The 19,308-nt window shown below is 38.3% G+C and overlaps 1 protein-coding gene across 2 annotated transcripts; it reads left to right on the forward strand.

The window, feature by feature from the left end:
- The first annotated feature begins 266 nt into the window (after positions 1 to 266).
- On the forward strand, positions 267 to 18,408 carry MAT2B (methionine adenosyltransferase 2 non-catalytic beta subunit). 2 transcript variants are annotated; one of them, XM_061424268.1, is made up of 7 exons: positions 267 to 638; positions 8,017 to 8,211; positions 10,817 to 10,931; positions 11,132 to 11,284; positions 14,126 to 14,319; positions 15,175 to 15,288; positions 17,457 to 18,408. In XM_061424268.1, exons 1-7 carry the CDS (start codon positions 609 to 611, stop codon positions 17,625 to 17,627), a joined length of 972 nt encoding a protein of 323 aa, XP_061280252.1. In that variant the 5' UTR covers positions 267 to 608; the 3' UTR covers positions 17,628 to 18,408. The 2 variants fall into 2 exon arrangements, with proteins under 2 accessions (XP_061280252.1, XP_061280251.1); XM_061424267.1 differs by lacking the exon at positions 267 to 638 and adding an exon at positions 3,068 to 3,246.
- The last annotated feature ends 900 nt before the right edge of the window (positions 18,409 to 19,308 follow it).

Here is a 19,308-nt window from a genome sequence, read left to right on the forward strand (position 1 = left end):
CTCCACCCACCATTTCCTCAAACGGGACAGGACATATTAATGGAAATAACCTGTTGGTTTTTAACATCTGCGTATTGTTACCACAAGTGCCTTTTACCGGTCCTTTGAAATAATTAATTAGAAACCACTGGAGAACTTTACCAAACGGATTCTGTTGTAATCAGACATAACTCAATAAACTATTTCAGAATAGGAATCAATTGCATGGCCTGCGTGCTTTCCAACTGCTGGCTCTTGCTTTTCTTTCACAAGAGAAAATTGCAACAAGTCTTCACAGGAAGCTTTTTGTGGTTGTATCTATATTTCTTTCTAAGTTGGTTCTCCTAATGGTTTTGATAATGGACCTTATTTGGCTGGCAGCACAACATGAAACTTCTCATTGGGTATTTTCAAGACTGCCACGGGGAATCAGCTGCCAGTTTACTGCAATGTGGAATGCTGCACGAGATTCTGGGATCCGACTCAAAATGCTAATTTCAAAGGTCGAGTGAAGCTGTGGCTCACGTTTTCGCGTGCCTACGCTCTCTGCAGGCAGAACAAAGACCCGGTCCGAGGAGGCAGAGGCTGAAACCCATCTCAAATCTTTTTCCTCAGATAATTTTGGAATCATGCCTGAAATGCCAGAGAACATGGAACAGGTAAGAGTGAGCTATTCAAGAAAAGCAGTCTGGAGTTTTATAGAGTTTCTTTACAAGAATCCCAGTGAACGTCTGGGAACGTAAAAGCCGAAAAGGGTGTTTTTTAAAAAAAAGTCTTTCATTTAAGACTTATAACTTTGGGACTTGGAATAATTAAACAGCTTTAATTATTGACCCTGTATGGAGAGCTCAGCTAAGTCTCAATCGACAAAAATAACCCAAAACAGCAGTTTCACTTAACCAGATTAAAATGCATTCATGTAGGTGAAGGTTCTATAGAAATAACGCTTTTATCTATAGTTGGGTGCTCCAGGCTTTCTTTGTCTTGGCAAGAAATGAACCTGCTAACCTAACTTTTATCTCTAGATTGCTCTATTTAAATTTATAGACTTAGCCACCACACGAACTTGGATATTGTCTGTATAACAATGGCGTTTTTATTCATGTAGAAACTTCCATTTTTAAAAAGGATGATTAAAACCCATGTACGAAGATGTGCCCCTAGAACCATACCCAAGTTTTATCTGGCAAATATTAAACCAGATCCTCAAATGTAGGCAAGTAAACTCTTTTTGTTCCTCACTCCAGATAAGGCTGCTCTGAGAATCAAAATGCTAATTGCATATGCAAGTCCTTAAATCGTCTTCGAGTAGGACAGAATTTTTTTTTTCTGGAAAGATTAGATTGCATTACCGTTGCAACTAGAAACTTCACAAAAATTACTTTTAAAAAACGATCAAGAGGATCTTGAATCTGCTCCCCCAACACCCACACCATTTCTTTGTTGTTTGCAAATTATGCATGGTTTCGCGTTGGAGCTTTTCTCTCAAGGACTCTAAATAATGCTAAATTGATTAACAGCCTGGAGTAAAACAAAAATAGAAAAGTGTGAAGGCTCAGTCTCTCTTGTTTCAGTTCAAAAGAAACTTTATTCTTACAGTAATTAGGAAATGAGTTCTTTTGGAGGGTTGAGTAGGAAAGAAAGTCACCGGACTCAGACGTGGAAAAAAATTTTTTAAAGGCTGCTTAATGTTGAGCTCTAAGATTAAACCAAAAAAGGTGTATGAAAATATGTTTTAGAAAGACCCAAGCAGTAATCACGTTTGTGGGCGACTTTTAAGGTTTTGGTATCCTGCGTGTCTGGACAAGAACAGTACAGATTTACGTTCAAATTTGACAAAACCTATGAGATCCATGCTCGGGTTTTTTGCGAGTAAATTTCACAGGCATCCCGGCTTTTCGGGTTTGAACTGGAAATCAGTTGCAGTTGCCTAATAGGGCCGTTTTTGATCTGTCACTTGAAAAAAGCGTAATCCAGGTGGTAGACGGTTCAGCATGACTCTCTACTAGTTCTTTTACTTTTCTTGGTAGTGGAGGTTCGCCTCGCGTAGCTTGACGCTGCAACCTGTAAGGCGGTGCTTCTCAAAGGCTGATCTTGACTCCGGTTAAAGTTCACTAAATGTAGGGTCCCAATCATTGTTTAGTCGCAAAGTTGTGTCTGACTCTGCGACCCCATGGACTGTAGCCCGCCAGGCTCCTACAATAACTCATTCAGCAATTACTGATAAAAGTCCGAGAATCCTTGCTTTGAAGGGGCAACCAAATAATTCGTCCCCCAGCCCCCTACGTGTTTTTATTTTTAACTAGTTAAGAGTTTGACACGTTCGGAATTTCACGCGTACAACTTTCTGGCATGCCAGAAAGACAAATGGGTTCTTTAAGTGTTAATGACGCAGATATCAATACTTATTATTTTTATTTCAGTCTTTCAATCTCTCAAGAAAAACTTAATGCTCTAGAGATACAGACGCGTTGTGCCGCCTCCTCTCCCCGCTTCACTCTTCCCACCAAGACTTTGAAGTGTTTCATCCCGTTTTATGGGGCTTCCCTTGTAGTTCAGTTGGTAAAGAATCCGCCCACAATGCAGGAGATCCGGGTTCGATCCCTGGGTTGGGAAGATCCCCTGGAGAAGGAAAGGGCAACCCACTCCAGTGTTCTTGCCTGGAGAATCCCATGGACTGTAGACTGCCAGGCTCTTCTGTCCGTGGAATCGCAAGAGTCGAACACGACTTAGCGACTACACCACCACCTCCATCCCGCTTTATGTATCACGTGCCCAGTTGATTCTTAGACACCGCAGTCTGAGCAATCCAATTCACTCCTTACCTAGTCGAGAAGGAAGAACACACAAAATATTCTTGACCCCCGCCCCCCGTGTCCCCCTCCCGTCCCCTGCCGGCCTCTAAACAAAACTCGTATTCCCAGTTTAAGACCAGGGCCTTTGTTTTGTGTATCCCTTTAAGAGTTGGCGCGTGGGCTGGGAGCCTCCCGAACGCGCCCGCCTCCTTTCAGGGGCGTCGGCGGAGCGTGGCCAATCAGGAAGCGCGGTCTTGGCGGCGGAAGCCGGAAGCGGTGAAAGGGGGCTGGCCCGGACCTAGGGTAGGCGGGCCGAAGGGGTTGGAGCTGCGGCCCGCCGCGATCCCGGGCTGAAGGAAGTGGCGGTCGCTGCGGCGGCGGCGGCGACGACAGCGCAAAGACGGCGGGCATGGTGGGCCGGGAGAAAGAGCTCTCTATCCACTTTGTTCCCGGGGACTGCCGGTTGGTGGAGGTGAGGGAGTCGCCCCGGGTCTTGCGGGGTGGGGAGACGTCTCGTGGTAACCAAGTGCGCTGAGCGGGAAGTCTGGTGGCGGGGGCTCGAGTGGTTTTCCAGACGCATCCTCCCAGAGTCGGAGGCCCCAGGAGACTAGGGCGGCGCCGCCGAGTTTGTTTACCTCGGTGCACACTCCTCTGTGTTTTGTTTCTCAGCCACTGCGACAGGAAATGGTTAGGTCGGGTTTCACTTTCTAGCCTCCCGTCTCTCCTCTCAGGAATGAAGAGGGGTTTTCCGAGCTGTTTTGACTTTTTCTAAATTTCGTTTTTATCCTTTGTTCATATCTTTTGATCTTAACTGTTCGTATCTCTGAGGAAAAAAAGGAGCCATGTGGCTTTTCAGAAGTAGTAACAGGATTGGAGATAAGACCTGAACTCTTAGTTTATGCATGGCACTGTTGTGCACTTTATATGCATTATTTGTTTTGTTCCATTTTACAGATATTTGAGACTAAGAGAGCAGGTCTTTGGTCCAAGTTCATTCAGTAAGATTGCAGCTGGGATTCAAGTACAATCTCTTTGACTGTCTCAAGCTTTGAACCACTGCAGAGATTGCATAAATCTCCATAAACCCCAATCTCTATTTCATCCCAGGCCCCTCAGTATTCATCAGTCCATAGGATATTTAGCCCTGGGAATAAGAAGAATGTTCACGCCAAAATCAGTATATCTTAAGGATTTAAGAGAAGGTGTAAGTGATGGCTGTTGTTGAGAATGCAAAATTTTTACACCTTCAAAATATAGCATATTTAGTGTTTTCAAGTCATTTTGGGATTTGGGGAGTAAAGTTAGAATGGATGGGCTGTTTGATCTTCTGTTTCGCTCCTGTGTACCCCCTCACAATGCTGAGTCCCTAAAGTTGCATATTGCTTGTTTATGTATGTGTGTATGTGCACTGGGCATGCATGTGTGTGTATATAAAGGTTAATCAGTTTTAACAGTGAGTTCAGTAGACAAATGAAAATGCGTTTTCCTTCATTCAAATTACACAACCAAAGGCTTAACACGTATTTGCTTCTCTCAGAACCTGTAGTAGTGGGACTGTTCTATAGTTTATGTCACAGGAATAAACTGTGGTGGTTCCTGTTCATATTACTGGCTGTGGGGTACAATAGAGTGACAGTGGGAGTTTAGACCAGTGTCACCTAGGTATTTTAAAAAGCTTCTCAAAGTCCAGGAGTGTCTACTCAAAGATCTATCTCTAGGGGAATGTTGTGAGAATCAAATAAATCAATGTGAAACTTTGCCAAATTGAAGAGGTTCTGAAAATAGCAAAGTATAATTATCACTAAAACTTAAGAAGATCCTACTTTAGATATTTGTGATATTTCACTCTTGACTTTCTCTAGGACATTTTTAGTAGAAGTTAATCCAAGTGTGCTAAAGTAGAAACCACTGTCCCAGAGTACTGTTTTGGATCATTTTGGAAGAGCCTTTTATTGTCCTGTACCTTAGAATTGGCTATTATTTGATTTGATGGCATAATAAGAGCTATGACTCTTCATTTATTTATATGTACTTACTTTTTCAAACATTTTGTTTTGTGTGTGTGTGTATGTATAAATCTGGTCACCTGGTGTTACTGAATTCTGTAAATCTGTGAGTTGGTGGGAGAAGAGGCAGATGCAAATTAAAGTCATGTTTAATATACTTGACTAATAAGAATAAAAACTGAAAAATAGACTTTTCAGGAAGACAGAATATCTTCAGGTCTTAATTATGCTTGTTAACTACGCAGCTTTTTGTTCCTCATTTAGAGTTCCTCGAGGTGTTGGACATTCCTGTGTTTGGCAGAAGTAAAGTAATTTATAGAGTAATGAGCCGAAATTATTTTCAGAGGAATATTTCCCTGGTTTTAAAAGAATCAAGACTGTGCTTTAAGATGCTTCAGGTGGAGTTCTGTTATAGAGACTCAAAAATAGAGATATTTTGTTTTGACTTCTGTTAATTTCAGAGTGATGTGTATTTTATTTGCCAACCACCAAAAAACTTGTAATCTGAATGAAAACTTCTTGTTTTGGCTTCTGTACTGTGACAGAACATGCTGATTGAGTCTCCAAAGAGAACTGTATGAAAAGAAGAAAAGTTACTTTAAACAAGACTTCTTTCAGTTTATTCGGATATCTTCTATGGGAAGGGTAATATGGAAAATGTTAGAATTATAGGATTGTAAAGCTGTAAGAGCCTTAATCATCTGTCCAAATGCATACTTTTACCAGCAAGTTACATTAGTAGAGTTGGAGTAACTTCTTAATGCCACAATTTGTGGCAGAGAAGATAAAATTGAGTCATCAAGAAACCAAGTATAAGTTCAAAGGATTGAGACAAAACTCAGCATGCATTTGACTAGACGATAGATAGAAGCAAAAGGACACCAGTTGTGTTTCCAACCTTTTTCCTTTTACTGTGGGCAAAACCTGTGACATCTTTAGATTTAAGGTTCCTCGCTTTGGAAAACTCTCACATGAGAATTTGCAAGAAGAGGATTGTGCAGAATCTCTTTGTTTCAGAAAATGCTTGCACTTCAGTTCTCTGCTCTTTTAATATAGAAAATTATTGCACACTGACATCTTACCACTAGGTAACTATTGAACTATTTTCTTCCAGGGAGCTTACAAATTATCCCAGGCTGTACAGAGTTTGTATCTTCTCCATGCAACCACCCATACTATTTTAAAGTGAAGAATCTTATATGCCTTAAAGACCCTCGCTGTGTTTGTAACTTAATACTATATTTCATCAAATCTAAGATGCACTCAATTGTGAGATTATCTGGACTCTTAAGATGCACTGAAAAGGCAAAAAGACTGCCAAACACATTTGTAAGATGCATCTTTATTTCCTTCATTTAACAGATGATAAATGAAGAAAAAATGTGCTTCACTCACCAGTGAAGTACACAGAGATCTTATTTTACTGTTCAGTAATTTTGTGGTTACTACAAGCATGATGTTTGGTCTTTGACTTCTTTTTCTAGTTTTCCTTTTTAAGGGGAAAAGGGTAACGAGGTTGTTGCTTCTGGAAGGGTAAATGGCAGTTTGTTTTTATTTGTTTGAGTCAGAGCTATCTTTAGGAAGGTCTTGGATGTTCCTGGAATTCTCAAGTTCAGTTTCCAAATCACCAGCATCAGCACCACCTGGAAACTTGTTAGAAATGCCGATTATCAGGCCTCATTCCAAATCTACTGGATCTGAAAGCCTTCCAGTTGATTCCTGTCCTAGGCGTTTGCCTGTGAACCACTGATCCAAGAACCACTGTCTATTCCTTTCCTTCTTTAGAGTGACATGAGAAACTCAGAAGAAACCAACTCATAGGCCTTTATAATATTTTCCCAGGGATCTTTATGGTATTTATCCTGTGCAAATTGTTTTCTGATTGTGTCTCTACTAAACCTGGCCTGTTTTAACCTCTTTAACAATTGCAGTCTTTGCAGGGCTGTTTTCTTGCCAAAAATTCAAAGAAAATATTTTGCTGGCTTAAATCTTTGTTTGCATAGATTGTTTGACTTAGAGCCAAGTTTTGCAAGAGAGAGCCTAGATGAATTTTTCTTCAGCTTCTAAAACATCTTGAAATGTGGTGAACTAAGGAAGAAATATCTTTAAAAACTTAGCCTTCATTCTGTTTCTGGTTTCTGTTTCAGCCCTTTCATTTCTGGTTTTTCCTTTGATAGACATACTTGATTTAGGTGGCCTTTTTTTTTTTTCTTCTTTTTCTTTTTCAAGTATAGTCTGTTAAATTAGCTGTCTTGAGGGCTGGGGAAAAAGATCTTTGGGTATTGTGTGTATACTTAAGGTTTTTGACAGCTCAGAATTAAGTGACTAAACCAACATTTCAAATTTAAAAGGCTTCAAGTTGATACGCTAATAAAAACTGTTTTTTGTTTTGAATAGTGTTTTCTTAATTCAAATGTCTGTGAGGATATTTGGCGTTAACCTGTCTTGGGAAGAAGGGAAATTTCTATGTATAGATAATTGGAATTGTTTCCTAAATAGTAGTTTTTTTTTTTTATCTCAGTGTGTGAGGAATTTTTCCTTTTTCACAATAGTAACATAGATCAGTTTAAAATATTTATTTTTTTTTTATCCTCTACTTATGTTTTATTAGTTTTAACTGGTCTATATAGGTAAATTTAGAGTCAGTGTAGGAATATTTACAAGTTTAGTTAGAATGTTAGTTCTATAAGGACCAAATTTATTTTTCTTCCACATAAATTTCTATGAAATATGAAATTCTCTAATTTGGACATATCCCAATAATGAGGTTTAAAAGAAAACTTGAGATTAAAAATTGAAGAGCAAAACTGTCGGTTTGGAAACATGTTCGCAGAATAACCCTAATATTTAATCAGGGCAGAAATAAGTAAGCTTTAAACTGCATTTTTATAAATAGAAGAACATAAAGTTGATGGTTATTACTACTTTGGACATCATTGATCCTAAAAATTAAGTTTTTCCATTATTACTGTTAGGAAATCTAAATCTGTTTGACTAGGTGATTCCTTGCAGTATCATCTTAGGTTCCTTTTCTTGGGAAGGATTATTAAAACTTTCTCTTAAGTGACATACTTACTGATGCAGTTTGATCTTCGTTCTAACTTAAGAGTTATACATATGGGACGTGAAGCAGACAACTCAGACTTGAAATATTTAGTTGAATGAAGATGGTGGCTAATTTTGTTGAGAGGCTATTTTCAAATTAATTACTTCTTTTCTTCTCTTTCACATTTTAGGAGGAAGTTAACATCCCCAACAGGCGGGTTCTCATTACTGGTGCCACTGGGCTTCTTGGCAGAGCTGTGTACAAAGAATTTCAGCAGAATAATTGGCATGCCGTTGGCTGTGGTTTTAGAAGAGCAAGACCAAAATTTGAGCAGGTCAATCTCTTGGATTCTAATGCAGTTCATCACATCATTTATGATTTTCAGGTATGGTTTATTTTAAAGCATAAGTAAACTATTAAGGGGCTTTCCTGGTAGCTCAGCTGGTAAGGAAGAAACTATTAAGAATTGTCTCAGTTCAGTCACTCAGTCATGTCCAACTCTTTGCGACCCCGTGGACTGCAGCATGCCAGGCTTCGCTGTCCATCAGCAACTCCCAGAGCCTACTCAGACTCACGTGCATTGAGTTGGTGATGCCATCCAAACATCTCATCCTCTGTCATCTCCTTCTCCTCCTGCCATCAATCTTTCCCAGCATCAGAGTCTTTTCCAGTGAGTTGGTTCTTCGCGTCAGGTGGCCAAAGTATTGGAGTTTCAGCTTCAGCATCAGTCCTTCCAATGAACGTTCAGGACTGATTTCCTTTAGAATTGACTGGTTTAATCTTATAGTCCAAGGGACTCTCAAGAGTCTTCTCCATCACCACAGTTCAGAAGCATTAATTCTTCGGTGCTCAGCTTTCTTGATAGTCCAACTCTCACATCCATACATGACCACTGGAAAAACCATAGCCTTGACTAGATGGACCTTTGTTGGCAAAGCAATGTCTATACTCTTCAGTGTGCTGTCTAGGTTCTTCATAGCATTTCTTCCAAGGAGCAAGCGTCTTTTAATTTCATGGCTGCAGTCACTATCTGCAGTGATTCTGTCTGGGTGATATAAAAATTGTTGTTCTCAAGGAAGTTATAGTACTTAAGCTCTAACCTATTAAGCAACAATAGTATACAGTGCACATTTTTTCTTTTTTTGAGGGGGTGGAAAAGTATGTCATCCTTAGAAAAATTAGGTTGAGATATAGGTTAACAAAAGGCAGAAAATTAAGCATTTTGTAAAAAGCTTCTGTTTGAGAATTACTCTTCTAAGTACCACTTTCTGTGCAAATCCTTTTCTTGTTTTGAGGGTAAAAATATTTGCTTCTGTATTTTTTATTTTTAACTGGAGGATAATTGCTTTACAATGTTGTGTTGGTTTCTGCGGTAAAACTACACAGATGAGCCGTGTGTGTGTGTATGTGTGTGTATGTATGTGTTTATCCCCTCCCTCTTGAGCCACCCGCCCCATTTCTACTTCTTAAGGTTGTCACAGAGCGGTGCTCCCTATGTTAAATATAGCAGCTTCCCATTAGTTAGCTATTTTATACATGGTGGTATATCTGTCATTGCTACTCTCTCAATTTTGTCCCACCCTCTCCTTCCACTACAAATCCTTTTGAAAATAGTATCTGTTAACCTTACAACACTGCAAAATAGTTGTTCTCATATCTGTTTTTGTTGTTTAGTTGCCGACTTAGTGACCCCCATTGCCTGCAGCACATCTGAAGGACAGGCTTCCCTGTCCTTCACTATCTCCCAGAATTGGCTCAGACTCATGTCCATTGAGTCGGTGATGCTATCCAACCATCTCATGCTCTCTTGCCCCCTTTTCCTCCTGCCCTCAATCTTTCCCAGAATCAGGGTCTTTTCCAGTGAGTCCGCTGTTTGCATTAGGTGGCCAGAATAGTGGAGCTTCAGCTTCAGCATCAGTCTTTCTACTCTATATTCAAGGTTGATTTCCTTTAGGATTGACTGGTTTGATCCCCTTGCAGTCCAAGGGACTCATTTCCATTTTAGAAATCACAAAGGCTCAGAGAAGTTAAACAACTCGTTGGCCATGGTCGCAGAAAAGTTATAGAAAGAATTAGGTTTTGTTACAGCTCTTGAGGTGAAATCGGAAATTCAAGTTCTTTCTAAAAATACGACCCAAAGAACATTGCATCAGAATCACTTGGAAAACTTGTTCTTATATCTCACTCCCAAAAATTTTCATTCAGTAAGCCTATGGTAGAGCCTAGGACTGCACATTTTAAGAACCATCCTAGTTTATGCACATGTAAGTTTGAAAGCAACTTTCAGATCATGCTTCTTCAAGCAGTTTCTGAGGAGAAGGAAGTTTCGTGTTTGGGCACATGAGCCCTTTTGATTACTGGTCTTCCCAAAACTTAACTCTGACTCAGCTCCTCTGGGAAGTAGATGCCCGGTCTCTACCAAGGACCTTCATGTTATACAGTATTGAAACGGTCTCTTTACATACCCATTTTTTCCATTAGATTGTGAAATCCTTGATCCTCACACACTGCTTAGCATACTTAACTGGCAATATAAGTTTTTATGGATGCTTAATTTTCTTTAAATGATGAAGTTAAGAGATTAGAATTTATGAATTTAATTTGCAATTGCTATTCCTCTCCCTTTCCCACAGACTTAACTAAATATTTAGGTCATATGAATTACATAAATGATTGCCCTTTTCTCCCGCTCAGATGAGGGGATGAAGCTTATTTTGATTTAGAAGCCTGGTTGTTGCCCCAGAGTTTTGTCTGATTTTGCCTAGGGATTGCTCGATTGCTCTTTCCTTCTCAGGGCCTATGTATATTTTTAAGGAAGTTTGAACGTTGAAAAAGGGAAGTGTGACAAAACCACATTAAAAATTAGATTCTTTAGTTGAAGGAATGTTTTAATAAACATGTTTCTACGAATTAACTTACTGTTGGAAGGCTATAGTTCTTCTGTTTTTATTCCTTTTTGGGCTAAAAACACATCAATGCTTAACTTCTAGCCCCATGTCATCGTACACTGTGCAGCAGAGAGAAGGCCAGATGTTGTAGAAAATCACCCAGATGCTGCTTCTCAACTTAATGTGGATGCTTCTGGGAATTTAGCAAAGGAAGCAGGTAATGAAGACTTTATAAAATCTTCATAAAAATTAAGTGATCGCTGAGTGTGCAAATATTAAAATTTTGTAGATGGCTTATAAGAAATTTGTTATACTTTTGATGAATAAGCTGTTACAAATTCCAGTAAAGCATCAGGTTGTATAGTAATTTAATAGATTATTTTCTCTCTCTCTCTCTCTTTTTTTTTTTTTTGGTAGCTGCAATTGGAGCATTTCTAATCTACATTAGCTCTGATTATGTTTTTGATGGAACAAACCCACCTTATAGAGAGGAAGACATACCAAATCCCCTAAATCTATATGGCAAAACAAAATTAGAAGGAGAAAAGGCCGTCCTGGAGAACAATTTAGGTAAGACACATCTCTTTAGTTAGTTCCTGACTCTTTTTGAGGATTCCTTTTTGTTTAAGATTTGTGTGTATGCGCGTCTGTATCTTAATTTTTTAAATACTTATTTAGTGGTTTTTCTTTACTTGGCTGTGCCGGGTCTTAGTTGTGATGTATGGACTTAGTTGCTCTGTGGCATGTGGGATCTTACTTCCTGGACCTGGGATTGAACCCACATCTCCTGCATTGGAAGGCGGATTCTTAACCACTGGACCACCAGGGAAGAAGTTCCTGTTGTTGTTTTTTTTTTGTTTTGTTTTAGTCAAGGAGCATAGATCCATTGGAGAAAAACTAGGGAATGTAGTTAACAAGAAAAACAAGAATTTTTGAAATCCTGGAGAGTTTATGAATCCTTTCAGACCATTTCCAGTATCAGTGTGTACATGAATACCATTATAGATAGAAAGTAAATCAGATTTTTGTAATCTTCCAAAAAAAAAAAAAAAAGATCAGTATCATTTTTCTTAGCTTGCAGTATTCTGTCATTTGGATGGTTAATTTTTTTCCTGTGTTTGTATATCCACAGTCATTTGTATGGTTTTTCTTTTTTCCTGTGTGTTTGCCTGTTACCCCAGGTGTTTCTTGACTTCCTACTTTTGCATTCCAGTCCCCTATAATGAAAAGGTTTGTATATATACACACACACACATTAATGTGTTAATTATAAAAGAAATAACCTCCTTAAATTTTTTTTTTTTTAATCTAAAACTGTAGAGTTCTCTTAGAGTGCTTCCTCAGAGAAGCACTAAATGTGGTTATGGAAGTGTTTTTTGTGGATTTCTAAACATCTGTGCATATTGTTTTATAAACTGATTTTTCTCCCCCCACATACATGCATTTCAGTTCTTATGGAGCCATCTCTAGGATATCTTTTTCATATCAGTGGCTGCATAATACCTGATTTAATGATCCTTTGCACTGAAACTATTGCCTTAGACTGTACTACATCCTTGAGAAACATCCCCTACTATACATACCATATACAGACTAGGTTTTTTATTATTATTAATATAAATTATCCTTTGGAAATCATCTTTGAATATATATTAGTATACAGCTGACCCTTGTACAGCTTGGGGATTAGTGTTTCCAACCCATGCGTATTTGGAAATCCATGTGTAACTTTAGATTCCAGAAACTTAATTGCTCACAGCCTACTCTTGACAGAGGGTCTTCCCTGGTGGCTCAGTGGTGAAGAACCCTCCTGCCAAAACAGGAGATGCAGGTTTGATCCCTGGGTCAGGAAGTTCCCTGGGAGTAGGAACTGTCAACCCATTCCAGTATTCTTGCCTGGGAAATCCTGTGGATGGAGGAACCTGGTGGGCTGCCGTCCATGGGGTCGCAAAAAGTCAGACACAACTTAGCAGCTAAACAGCAGCTCTTGACCCAAGCCTTACTAAAACAGAGAGTCAATTTACACATATTTTGTGTGTTATATGTATTATATACTATTCCTAAAGTAATCTTGAGAGAATAAAACATTAAAAAATCATAAGAGAAAATACAGTATTGTATCAACACTGTAAGTTTACCTCATTTGTTTACAAGATGAATCGTCCGTCAGTAACTACACTAATGTTGTTTTAGATGGTACAAAACACTATACGTGTCATGTATTATAAGACCACACATCAAAAATGCAGATAATCTAAGAAGAAATTCATATTTATTTACAGGTATGATTCAGGAATTAGTAAGGAAGAAGCAGTAAATGGTAGCCTAGTGTAATCAGTAACGATTGCTTCATGGTAGCCTTGGCCATACACTAGTGAATGAATCATTATAAAACTATTGGCATAGGTATTACAGTCATTCATCATACAGCTAAATACTGTTAATTTTTTTTTTTTAAAACCACTTACCTGTGATGATAGACTGATAAAGAGTTTTTCTAGTTACAAGAGAGATGAGGCATACTGTATGGTAATGTAACTCTTTGAAAATGAAGTTATGAAACATTAAGAAAACACATTAACCTTATGTTAACCATCACTCACCTTATGCCTATGTAAGGATAGGGTATCCACTTCAGTACATCTTATCCATGATATTTTGCATGAAAAAAAGTTGCATATAAATGGAACCACACTGTTCAAACCTGTGTTATTCATAAGTCATCTGCCCAGCTCTTTAGTAAGTTAATTTAAAATAGTTTTCATTGAATTTCAATTAGTGTAAATTATCTAGTCTATTATAACTCCTTAGTATTGACCCACATAAAATACCTTATAATTCCTTAGTCAGTGATTTCAAGGACTATGTGGTGAACACTCATATACACTTTATACAGATTTCACCAATTGTTAATGTTTTGCCATATGTTTTACACGTACACTGTTTTTTTTCCTGAACTCATAGAGAATTAGTTGAATTTCACCCCAAAGTACTTCACCATGTATCTTCAAGAAGGATGTTCTTCACATAATTACAATGCAGTTATTACACTTAGGAAATTTAGCATTAATGCAATACACAATCTATGTAGGAATATTGTGCCCAAAATGTCCTTTATTGCATTTATTTTTTTAATTTAGGAATAATCAGGGATCACTTGTTGAAATTGTCATGATCAGTTTTATTTTTAATGGCCACAGTAATGAAATTATATAATTATAAAAATATCCTACATGACAGAGACATTTAAAAATATTCTAGATCACATTTGTTTAAATAGGTGAGCTGGGTCATTCTGGTATATTGCATGTTTTCTGTGATAATGTATTTTAAATCTACACACTCTGATCTTATAGCAAGATTTAAGAACCAGTGAGCTTTGAAATATTATCTGCTTTTATTACTCTCTAGGAGCTGCTGTTTTGAGAATTCCTGTTCTGTATGGAGAAGTTGAAAGGCTTGAGGAAAGTGCTGTGACTATTATGTTTGATAAAGTGCAGTTCAGCAACAAGTCCGCAAACATGGACCACTGGCAGCAACGGTTCCCCACGCACGTCAAAGATGTGGCCACCGTGTGTCGTCAGTTAGCAGAGAAGAGGATGCTGGTGAGAATCGAAGTGCTTTTTTAAACATTTAGAAGGACACCAAGCAAAAGTACTTGGATAGTAGCTATATTTATGAATAATAAAAATTTTATGCTATTATATTTGATTTTTTTTCTCAAATACTATAGACTCCATTTGTCATTCTCTCACTGCAAGATAACTGAAAACTTGTATTTTTCTTTGCCTGATGTCTTATAAGAAGCCTGTTCTAAGTACCGAGTAATGTCTATTTAAGATCTAGGTAGTGGCACAGAAGAACCTTAATTGTTTCAGCCACTGTAAGAATAATTTATAATTATTCTTTTAGATATTTGAAAAATAGCTCATTTTAAGTATTTGTAAAAGTTAGAGCTAAATAGAATACTACAGAAAGGAAAGTTAGAGACTGAGTTATTTTAGAATATTTATAGTAGCGTGACTTTTTTTTAATGCATCAAAATTTGTGTATTTTTAAAAAATATGTACCATGACAATAAGGATGTTATGACTAATTAACTCATCTTGAAAAATGGTTCTGTTAAGTTTTGGTGTTAGCTTCTTAGGATAATTGAAAATGCTAGTTGAATTGGTCTGTGTTTCATAAAAATCTGTAATCATTTTAGGACTTCCACTAAATCAGAGCCACTAACAATTTATTTTAAAACAATTCTTAAGGCTAAATTCTAAAATGGATTTCCATTTTTAACTGGGGAGATTTATAGGAATTTGATTTTAGATATCTTATGTAGAGCATTCCAGAAAGGTACGATACATTATATTTCCTGGACCTGTTTAAGTTAGTTGTCTTGTCACAGTTGCTATTCCACTCAACTCAGAAAGTTTGAAACCAGTTTGAACTATTTGTGTCCTTGTCAGGATCCATCAATTAAGGGAACCTTTCACTGGTCTGGCAACGAACAGATGACTAAGTATGAAATGGCGTGTGCAATTGCAGATGCCTTCAACCTCCCCAGCAGCCACTTAAGACCGGTAAGTACATGGCATTTAGAACCTTACTTGGGAATTCCCTGGCAGTCCAGTGGTTGAGACTTGGCACTTTCACTGCTGAGGCCCAGATTCAATCCTCGGCCAGGTAACTAAGATCCCTCAAGCGGTACTCAGCCGAAACAAACAAACAGGTAACCTTCTTACTTCTTGGAAGTCCAGGTCCATCACTGTTGTGTTCTATGGATAACATTTTTCTTGTTGTTTAAAAGTATTCAGTTCAGTTCAGTTCTCTGTTGTGTCCGACTCTTTGCGACCCCATGAATCGCAGCAGGCCAGGCCTCCCTGTCCATCACCAACTTCTGCAGTTCAGTCAAACTCATGTCCATTGAGTCGGTGATGCCATCCAGCCATCTCATCCTCTTTCGTCCCCTTCTCCTCCTGCCCCCAATCCCTCCCAGCATCAAAGTCTTTTCCAATGAGTCAACTCTTCACATGAGGTGGCCAAAGTACTGGAGTTTCAGCTTTAGCATCATTCCTTTCAAAGAAATCCCAGGGCTGATCTCCTTCAGAATGGACTGGTTGGATCTCCTTGCAGTCCAAGGGACTCTCAAGAGTCTTCTCCAACACCACAGTTCAAAAGCATCAATTTTTCGGCACTCAGCTTTCTTCACAGGCCAACTCTCACATCCATACATGACCACTGGAAAAACCATAGCCTTGACTAGACGGACCTTTCTTGGCAAAGTAATGTGTAAAGTAAAGCTTTTGAATATGCTATCTAGGTTGGTCATAACTTTCCTTCCAAGGAGTAAGTGTCTTTTAATTTCATGGCTGCAGTCACCATCTGCAGTGGTTTTGGAGCCCCCCAAAATAAAGTCTGACACTGTTTCCACTGTTTCCCCGTCTATTTGCCATGAAGTGATGGGACCAGATGCCATGATCTTCGTTTACTGAATGTTGAGCTTTAAGCCAACTTTTTCACTCTCCTCTTTCACTTTGATCAAGAGGCTTTTTAGTTCCTCTTCACTTTTTGCCATAAGGGTGGTGTCATCTGCATATCTGAGGTTATTGATATTTCTCCCCGCAATCTTGATTCCAGCTTGTGCTTCTTCCAGCCCAGCGTTTCTCATGATGTACTCTGCATAGAAGTTAAATAAGCAGGGTGACAATATACAGCCTTGACATACTCCTTTTCCTATTTGGAACCAGTCTGTTGTTCCATTTCCCGTTCTAACTGTTGCTTCCTGACCTGCATATAGGTTTCTCAAGAGGCAGGTCAGATGGTCTGGTATTCCCATCTCTTGAAGAATTTTCCACAGTTTATTGTCACCCACACAGTCAAAGGCTTTGGCAGAGTCAATAAAGCAGAAATAGATGTTTTTCTGGAACTCGCTGGCTTTTTGGATGAGCCAGCGGATGTTGGCAATTTGATCTCTGGTTCCTCTGCCTTTTCTAAAACCAGCTTGAACATCTGGAAGTTTACGGTTCACGTACTGCTGAAGCCTGGCTTGGAGAATTTTGAGCATTACTTTACTAGCGTGTAAGATGAGTGCAATTGTGCGGTAGTTTGAGCATTCTTTGGCATTGCCTTTCTTTGGGATTGGAGTGAAAACTGACCTTTTCCAGTCCTGTGGCCACTGCTGAATTTTCCAAATGTGCTGGCATATTGAGTGCAGCACTTTCACAGCATCATCTTTCAGGATCTGAAATAGCTCAACTGGAATTCCATCACCTCCACTAGCTTTGTTCGTAATGATGCTTTCTAAGGCCCACTTAACTTCACATTCCAGGATGTCTGGCTCTAAGTGAGTGATCACACCATCATGAGTATCTGAGTCGTGAAGATCTTTTTTGTACAGTTCTTCTGTGTATTCTTGCCACCTCTTCTTAATATCTTCTGCTTCTATTAGGTCCATACCATCTCTGTCCTTTATCGAGCCCATCTTTGCATGAAATCTAATCAAAGTGAACTTTGCTTGTATGTTGGCAGCTTCCATTGTTAAATTTCTCTAAATTGCCATGTGTAAAGGAGCCCATGTGTATTGGTGAAGTTTATAGAAAAAGTGCTTTCTTGATTGTGGCAGATGCTTTATTTATTTTTCTAGGGATCAAATCATATTCCTTGCACTGAGGGCAAAGGGAAATAGAGAATGTAAAACCTCATCAATGAGCTTCTCATTTATTTTTTATTTTGTGTGTTTATTTTAAAGATAACTGACAGTCCTGTCGTAGGAGCACAACGTCCGAGAAATGCTCAGCTTGATTGCTCTAGATTGGAGACCTTGGGCATTGGCCAGCGAACACCATTTCGAATTGGAATCAAAGAGTCACTCTGGCCTTTCCTGATTGACAAGAGATGGAGACAGACGGTCTTTCATTAGTGTATGTGTGGTGGTGGGGGTGGTGGTAGTGTTTTTTAAAACGAGAAGTCAAGAAGTCATGGCACTTTTTAAAGAAAAAAGGAAATAGTTTTGTATGAGTGCTCTTCGATTGTGACTCATTATCTTTCAGGTAAATGATGCTCTTGCACAAGTGAAATTGTCTAGGGAAATTTAAGGGCAATAATGCCTCGTTTGAAGTAATGATTTTCTCATTTTGTTCTGCCTCAATTTGCTGTGTGAATATAGTAAATTATGATTTTCAAGTATTTGAGAGCCAGGATGAAACACATCTGCTGTAGACTTTTTTTGGGGGGGCAGGGGGAAGAAATGCATTGTTCATTCCTATAAATAACCTCTACATTTTCAGGACTTTTACAACTGTTGATCCTTTAATGTTTTAAATTGTGTTAAATGGCATACAAATCATTGGTGTTCATTGTTTGCTTTGCTTGAGTTCAGATCAAAATGTTTGAAGAAAGAAACTTTATTTTTGCAACCTAAGTGTAGTTTTTATGCTTGAGATATTTCAACATGTTATGTATATTGAAACTCCTGCAGCTTGATACCTCCTGCTTTTGTAGCAGTGAACAGTGAATGTTTGAGAGAGAGAGAAGGTGTGTATGTGAATGTATTTTTTAAATATATATGAAACTGTCCTTTTCACTCCATGTCACTAAGTGATATTTCATATGTGCAGTTATACTAATAGTAATGGGCCTTGTAAGTCTTTTGACATTCATGAATAATAATAAATATGTACTGCTGGCATGGTAATGCTTAATTTTCTCGTATTTATTTCTCGTTTTTGAAATGTGGGGACCAGATATCTAAACTGTTTTGTTGCTGTAATTTTTAAAATTTCCTTCTTATCATGTAAAATTACCTTATCTGATGCAGAATATAGTTAATGTACATTAAAATACAAAGCACAGTAATAAAATGAGCCCTGGTGAATCTACCACGTGAAATCTAAATGTTACAGACACTGTATTTACTTGTACCCACTGATTTTTCATAATGAAAAGTAAATAACTATACTCTTGTAATATATTTACAAAGAGTGTTCCTTTTGAAGAATGCAGAGTATGTGAATGTGTTTTCTGTACCAGGTAATAGTCAGGTTACTTTGACCTCAACAGTGTTTTTAGTCCTTAATAAGGAAGCAGAAAGAAAGAATAACAAGTGAGCCTTGGCTTCTATTCAGAGTTCAGTACAAATCCAGTTTTCAGATTTTCTGATTTCACTTGTGAAGTATTCTTTCCCTAGATTATAGTCTTATTTCACTGGACAAAAACTATTTATTTCTAATTTACTTAGAATTTGGGGTTTAGAGGGGATCAGGTCTGGGTGATTTGGTTAAAGCCTCAGTTCCCAAACGATGTTATGTTATATTAGGAACTAGGGAAATTTTACTGCAACGAGTGCTATGATGTACCCACTGAAATAGAGTTTCTGAAACTGATGACCTGCTGATGTAGTTATAAATGTTCTTCAGGTGCTTCTGAAGTAACCAGCCTGGGACTTGTATTTGGCAACCACTGAAGTACTCTGGGTTTGTTTTTTTTTCCTTAGTTACACTTCACTTCACATAGTAATCAATTCAGATTTTCACATTAAAAAAAAGTTTTCTTCTCTAGCTGGACCTGATACCCTTTAAACCCCAAATTTTTTATCAGTGGAA

Source organism: Bos javanicus, chromosome 7, assembly GCF_032452875.1.
Source record: "Bos javanicus breed banteng chromosome 7, ARS-OSU_banteng_1.0, whole genome shotgun sequence".
Taxonomy (NCBI): domain Eukaryota; kingdom Metazoa; phylum Chordata; class Mammalia; order Artiodactyla; family Bovidae; genus Bos; species Bos javanicus.